We start from the raw sequence: 7,250 nt of genomic DNA on the forward strand, positions 1-7,250 counted from the left end.
AAGCACTGAGAACTGCCCGCTTTAAAAGGAAACATGGTCACATCCTGAACTTTCACTATTAAGAAAGTTCTGCTGTTTATTTTCTGACACCCACACTCCAGATACAAATCACCCACAGCGCTCCCCATATCGACTCCCAGTCTAAGCTCAAAACACTTTTCTTCACTGAAGATGCATTTAAATTTTAGTGTCACAGAAAGAAAGGACAGAAGGAGCTACTGAGAAATGCAGCTCATCTCATCCACTGTGACACAGCTTTGGGTGGACCCAGGACCACCAGACAACCACCAGGTTGAAGTTATGAGCTAAAGTCTTATGGAAATTTCTGTTTATTTACTTTTTTATTCAAAAGCAAACAACGTATTTTCAGACTTGCTCTTCATACGCTGAAAGATTTGCCTTTAATCTATGGACAACACAGGATGTCTTCTATCACTCCAAGCTTTAGCTCCTTTCTGGAAGCAGTCAAGCCCTTCTGTTGATTCCCAGTTTAAATTTACTCCCTGCTCTCCAAACAGGTACCCTCACCTCAAGAATCACTGATTACTGTCAAGAGAAGAGCTCCCATTCAACAGAAAGGGAACAAAATGCATGCACATCCATAAACCCTGTTATGCTTGATTCCCAGTCCCTACACCCCTCATCTCAAAGCCAGTTTGAGCCCATCTTCCCATAAGAGCCATTTTTGGGGTAAAACAGAGACATTCCTGTGTGAAGAACACAATGGGGACAGAAAGACCATGCCCTAACAACATCCACATCCCAAGAACCTGAGTGTGAACCTGGGTCAGCACCACAACATGACTCCAGCCTCAGGATCTCAAGTCAACAACATCGACCAGCACAGCACAGCTTGACTGAGCCTTTGTTCACCTCCTGCAACAACACAATTTCTAGGATGAGACAACTCAACGTGTCATTTGTCACCGTGGCTTTGAGCGATTGTTTGAACCCAAAGGGACAAAAACCTCCCAACATGGAAAAACAGCCTGAGTGTCTGTGTCAACAGGAGCAGAGGCTGAGACAATGGGCTCTCCACGGGCTGCTCCTCACGTCGAAGCCACAGCGAGCTGCGGCCGCTTTTGGGGACACAATCCAGGGAGAACAGTTTGCTCAGGAAACACACTGCTGCACTCGGCCAGAGAAGCCAAACCACAGAGGGTGAGATGAACTGTAAGTAGGTTTTTCTGACCCCAGTTATCAGCAGAACTAAGGACTGATAAATGCAGGGATTAATTCTGATCAAAGCTGCTTTTAACTTTTTTATCCAGTGTTGCAAATAATCAGACTTGGCTCCATCACCAGCAATTCTGTAGTTTAGTATGTAAAGCCTACATTTGCTGCCAATCCTCCCACATCCACTGTAGTTTACCTTGTCTTGTCAGGTTATGGGCAGCAACCTGACCCTTCAGCTGCTGAGCACAGAGCTCCTGTCTCAACACCTCCCCAGCTCTGTGGCCCCACCAACACCCCCTTCCACCAGCTGACACCACTTTCCTGGTCAAGGTTTCTCCAATGTAAGACCTGCAGGTTGTATCTGCCAAATAATTGTATGTTTGGTAATAAAAAAAAAAACAAGAAAATTATTTTTAATTGAAATTTGATATCCTCCTTCCTCCCCACCACCAGGTCACCTTAGCTGTTCAAAGAACACACTGACACATTTCTGCCACCAGACTCCTGTATCTGCACCTGCAGAGACCACCTGGGCTGCAGTGATGGATCACTGAGGGCTTCAGTCAAAGCCATTTCGACTCTGTCCAGAGAGAAATATCAACTTGTGAATACAACTGATACTGTACTGAACTGGTCATTTAAAAACCCTGACACATCCCAACCTTATCTCCCCCGTGTAATCTGAATCTGCTGCTTAAGCAGGAGGATGTGCATGAATCAGGACAGCAAGGCTCTTTATTTCCCTCCCCAGGAGGTAAAAAAACCTGCACGATGCTGTGTGACCTGGTTTCTTTCAGTGCACAGGGCACAGAACTCCACAAACCAGAAGGCTGTGTTGACAAGGAAATCAAAGTGAAAATTAAACAAACACAAACAAAGTAAGTCATGCTTCCTCAGGAAAAAAAGCTCTAAGCAGAGGACATGAGTCCTGTAATGCTCCAGTATTGGTGCTTGCCAAATCAATTTTACTGTCCCTTCCTCACCCATTTTGCACACTGGATATCTTACCTGTACCCTAGGCTAAGCAAGTCACAAGCAAACTGAGTGAAAATATCTTATCACAGCTGCCTCCCAGGTACTCATGAAATACAGAAAACCTTGTGTGCACCAAGAGTGCTAAAAAAAACCCCAGTATTTTTAAAAAAGTGACCACAAATGTAGTAATGAAATGTTGTCAGAAGTTATTTCTTCATTTAAAATAAAACTTGAAAGCACAGCTTGCAGCAGGAGCAGCACAGATCTGGAATGTTTTATCTTCAGTTTCCAGTATTTATTATTTATTTGTATGATCTTGCTTTGTTATCAGCTCTGCAGACTCGGCAGAAGCACAGTCAGTGGTGTTCTGCAGACAGTGCTCTCTTTGTAGAGACCCAAGATGAAGACTACGACAAAAAATGTATTTGGTTTTTGTCTGCAGCTCAGGAAGTTCCCTCAGAGGAGATCAGAGAAATCATTTAAAGTTTTGAGAAATAGTCATCTTGTATAATTACGCTGAAGAAAATCATAATTTGTGAAGAACTCAGCAAGACAACAGACACAAAAGACTGATGTCTCGAATGCAGCTAAATTCCATGTTGAATTAGGGCTAGTTTGGCATAACTGTTCTTCAAGGTCCCGTTCTTCCAACAACATTTGTTACAGGGGAAGCAAGGAAACACAGCTTCGGCAGGAGAACCGAGCATGGAAACCAGCACGCTGCTCCTGCACGTGGAATTGCACATAACCAGCATGGGAGGTCACAAAAAACCCCTGTTTTTTATATTTCCAGATCTCTGTCACTAAGATCTGCATTACAGAATTCAAATTTTGAGGAAAAAGTTCCTTTCAGGCTTTTGCAGGATTGCTTTAATGGAGAACCCAAGCAGCTTCCACAGCTCTTTGAGTCCTTTGAGCTAAACTCCTCTGATTTTAAGTGATGCCAGTTTTTTTTTTTTCCATGCATATTTATCCACCTTCCTTGTGGACACAGGGACAGAAGTGGATCCATCACCCACAGGCACAGACAGTCAGTGGATCAGGCTAAGATCAAAGCCCAAGTGTCTCAGAGTTTTGGGCCACATGGTTATTTTGAAGGGTTTAGGTGACTTTGTTTTACCCCCACTATATCAGTGACAGCTGCTCTCACTGTGTTCTTTTCATATTGTTCCTTAAACATCCTCACAAATTTTAGGTTACTGGTCAGAAACCCCAAGTACATCGTGTTTCTGGAGGAGGGTACCTGAGCAGGACACCGAGTTCTCACTACTGCAATACTGTGGTAGCATTCACACACGAAGTAAAACACGACATTCAAAGTCACTTTACAGAGCCCCCTCCCAAGAGGCAGCAGCTCCACAACCCATCACATCCCCTCACCAGCAACCAGAACAGCCCAAACCCCAACAAGAGATCCAGATGGGAATTCAGGAGCGCCACAACAAGGTGTAAGTGCAGGCTTGGACAGATAACACAAACTCCCTTACACCCCACCCAAATCCTTCTGGCTGCCTTTCAGGAGCTCTCCCGAGCACTCAGTATCTGGATTCCAGCGCAGATCCCTGTGAGCCACCAGCAACAGAGGCAGCACGTTTGAAATGGAGCCTCGGAAGGGCATCCCTCTGCACAGGACAGGGATGGCTGAGCACCAGCCCCGGGCATCACTCATGGTCCTCGTGGCACTTGACGGTGCCGTGGGGACCGTCCCAAAGTGAGGAGTGTTGTGGCTGTGCTCCTGCAGAGATGCTGCCAAGGGCCAGCCGCTGACATCTCGCCATTAACTGCATTCACACCACTCTCCTGCCACGTTTCCCAGGAAATCTAGTTGCTATGCAAACGGAAAAAAAAAATAAAAATGGGTTAACTGCCTGATATTTCTGTTCCTGAGACAACAGACTTAAATCTTCTGGGAGACTGCTTATTCCCATCTTCTTCTTCCTGTAGCTCTTTTAGGACAACTCCCCTCAACTGCAAAACCATCAGCACATATTGTTGCACTTTCCCTGAACCCCAGCCATCCCTTTAACTCCTTCCTGCCCAGCTCTTTTCCCGACTATTCCTTGTCATTCCAAGTGACAGCGTGGTTCTGCTGCTGCGCTTCACCAGCCTCCTGGAAGGGAAGCTCTGCTAACCTGGCTGTCAGATCCCATCACTGCTGAGGCTGCAAATCCTCCCTCCCAAAACCTGTGGATCTAAAGCTTATTCTCTGCCTCACAGACTACAAAAGCACGACTGTTACAAAGAGCCGGCGGCTCCCGAAAATCCAGCAGGCCTGTTTTGCCTTGCAGTGGTCATTTTGCCCATGATTGATGTTCAGGAAGTGGATTGCTTCCCCTCTTGTTAGACCCTATCTGGATTCACAGCAGCCAGGATCAGCAAATGCTTTCCGCTCCGGTCCCTTTTAGCTGTGTCTGTAAATGGCCTTTGAGCCACAGCAATTTGGAGGTATTCAGCCTCTGAATCCCTAATTCCTTTCAGAGTGGTATCAAGGCTCTGCACACGCTGCCACCCCGGGAATGCCTTGCTAGCAGCTTCCCATTTCACTGGCTGTGCCAGCGATTCAGCTCACCAGGATGCTTTGTCAATGTAGTAATCCCAGCAATTGTCTGCTTGAGTACTTCATGGCAATCAAAAGCCATTTAAGATTTCAGGTTTGTCTTCCTCTTCCCCCCTCCCCATCTTCCCCCAAAGATGTCTTCCTGTCACCAGGACATTAGCTCATTTCTTTCACCAACGGAGGTGAGAAAAACGCATTTAGCCTTACTAAGAGTCTCTTTATCCGTCTCTTCCAAGAACAGACATCATCTCTAGAGGTTAAACCAAAATAGCAGTGCAGTAAAAAGCCATACTCAGATCTCCATCTAAGGGCTGAAGGAGCCCGATTCCATTAGCTGAATTTGTTAAATTGCATCTTTAGCCATCGTTTTGTGCGAGCAGATGTTGCAGATCTTGTCCTCTAAACCCAGCTCCGCCACAGCACGAGACAAAACCAGGGACAGGAATCCTTCCCACACCAGCAAAGTGAATTCCTCCCCAAAGAACACTCTGGACAACACAGTGATAAATTCCCCTTTTCCAAATTCTTGACGCAAAATCTGATGGATGCTAGACAAACTATTCTGCCATAAAACCTGTTACGTGATGTCCCAACACGACCACAGCCTCTCTGTATCTAAATCTAAATTACACAGCCCGTGAGATTTGCAATCCAAAATGCTCCATCCCACATGGTGAAGGAGAACATAACCCTGAAGATACAGATTCCTTCACCCATTTCAAAGCATCAATCATACACTCTCTGTAACTTAATTACAGGTCTACTGCTGGAAGAAGGAATTAAGTTTCCATTAAAACCATTGCTGGTGGACAGTATGGCTCAGATTGCCCAAACAAAGCAATTTTACTGCTTTATTAATTTGATGCTGATATAAAGACAGATATCCTGAAACCAGAGCTGAGCTGGGAACGATGGTATCATGGCCCATCATACACAGTTTTGCCATCCTGCTCTTACTGGCCAATGGAGCCAAGTACTTTTCAGCCAGGGCAGGCAGGACACGGAGACAGGAGAAGGGTTTGTTCTAGCACAAGACTAAAGGGGATGTTTTATTAAAGATCTGTCCCAGAGCTTCTGGCTGCTCCTCTGAGGATGCTGGATGAACCAGAGCTGGGGTATACCCGAGCTGACATTTTAGCTCTTAACTCTTTCTGATTTCCCGAGCAGGCTTCCCGCGCAGCCTCCCAGCACTGCCTGCTGGCACACACACTGGAGCCACGAGCGTATCCCAGCACATTTCAGCAGAGCAGAGTTTCACCAAAGCCACAGACATCTCTCACAGAAGAGATGATTATCCTGATGCTGCCGAGGCTTTGGACAGAATTCCCGTGAGCCCGTGGCACACACGGCCATACCCAGCTACAGCTGGGGACCACGGCGAGCAGCACACAGTGCAAAACACCAAGACTGCTCCAAAATTAGGTGTGCTCAGGGAACAAACACAGCTCAGAGACCTTGGTTCCTGCATCAGCTCAACCAGTCTGAAGCATGGAGAGTTTCACCCAGGCTGACTGTCCTCATCCGAGCTGTTTCACTACCCGCTCCAGCCTCAGCAGCAGCTGCAAGGAGCCCAGGTGGGTTCTACTCCATTCCCAGATGCTTTTTCTGGGTCTGCTTCCCAAGCACATGCTTTCGGCTTGGCACAGTGGTCTTTGCTTCCCTATCCAGGGGATTCCAGAGGTCTCCAAACTTTATCCCAGTTACCATCAGGCTGTCAGCTCGCTCCGCAAGCAGCAGCCAAGGACCGTACCAGCGTGGCGCAGCTGCGCCCGAGGCAGAGGCACTGAGGGAACACTCTGATGCCCGCGTCTCCGCCGGTGACGGGCAGGCAGTGTCCCCTCACACCGGCGGGGCAGCCTGACCCTCAGACAAGGTCACTGGGGCCACCTGCCAGGCGGAACCTGGCTGAGCCAGACCCTGCGGGAGCGGAACGCGACTCACTCCAGCCCTCGCGTGTCTGCCGAGCTGCCCGGGCAGCGGAGCAGCGCTCGGGGCTCCGCTCCTCCCTCAGCCCGCCCGGAGAGCGCCCGGGGCTCCTCAGCGAGCCCGGCTCGGAGCGAGCAGCGCTGGGGCTCAGCGTGCCCCGAGGCTCGCTCGCACCTGCCCCGGGGAAGGGCGAGCGGTCCCCGGGGCCGGCGGGAGCATCCCGGCTGTAAGGGCATCCCGGGCAGGGCGGTTTTACCCCGGGGGGACCGGCCTGAGTCCAGCTGAACGGGACCGAACAGAGCCAAACCCAGCTCGGCTGAATGGGACCGAACCGAGCCAAGCCCAGCTCGGCTGAATGGGACCGAACCGAGCCAAACCCAGCTCGGCTGAATGGGACCGAACCGAGCCAAACCCAGCCCGGCTGAATGGGACCGAACCGAGCTGAGACGAGTCAAGCCCACCCGAACCGACCCCGAACCCATCCCAGACCCCAGCCCAACACAGCCCACCGGCCCCCCCATCCCCGCCGGCCCCTGCCCCTCACCGGTGCGCGGCCACGGCGCGGCTCCGCAGGTACTTCTGCGCCGTCATGACCCCCACGAAGAGGAAGCTCTGT

General features: G+C 49.3%; 1 protein-coding gene across 1 annotated transcript in view; it reads right to left on the minus strand.

Annotated features, from left to right (window-relative positions):
* CHSY1 (chondroitin sulfate synthase 1) overlaps positions 1 to 7,244 on the minus strand; it is a 77,388-nt gene extending 70,144 nt beyond the window's left edge. Inside the window, exon 1 of the mRNA XM_015639166.2 lies at positions 7,179 to 7,244. Coding sequence (XP_015494652.1) covers positions 7,179 to 7,225 — 47 coding nt within the window. The 5' untranslated portion in view covers positions 7,226 to 7,244. The remainder of the gene's footprint in view (positions 1 to 7,178) is intronic.
* Between the last annotated feature and the right edge of the window lie 6 nt (positions 7,245 to 7,250).

This window comes from Parus major, chromosome 10, assembly GCF_001522545.3.
Source record: "Parus major isolate Abel chromosome 10, Parus_major1.1, whole genome shotgun sequence".
Taxonomy (NCBI): domain Eukaryota; kingdom Metazoa; phylum Chordata; class Aves; order Passeriformes; family Paridae; genus Parus; species Parus major.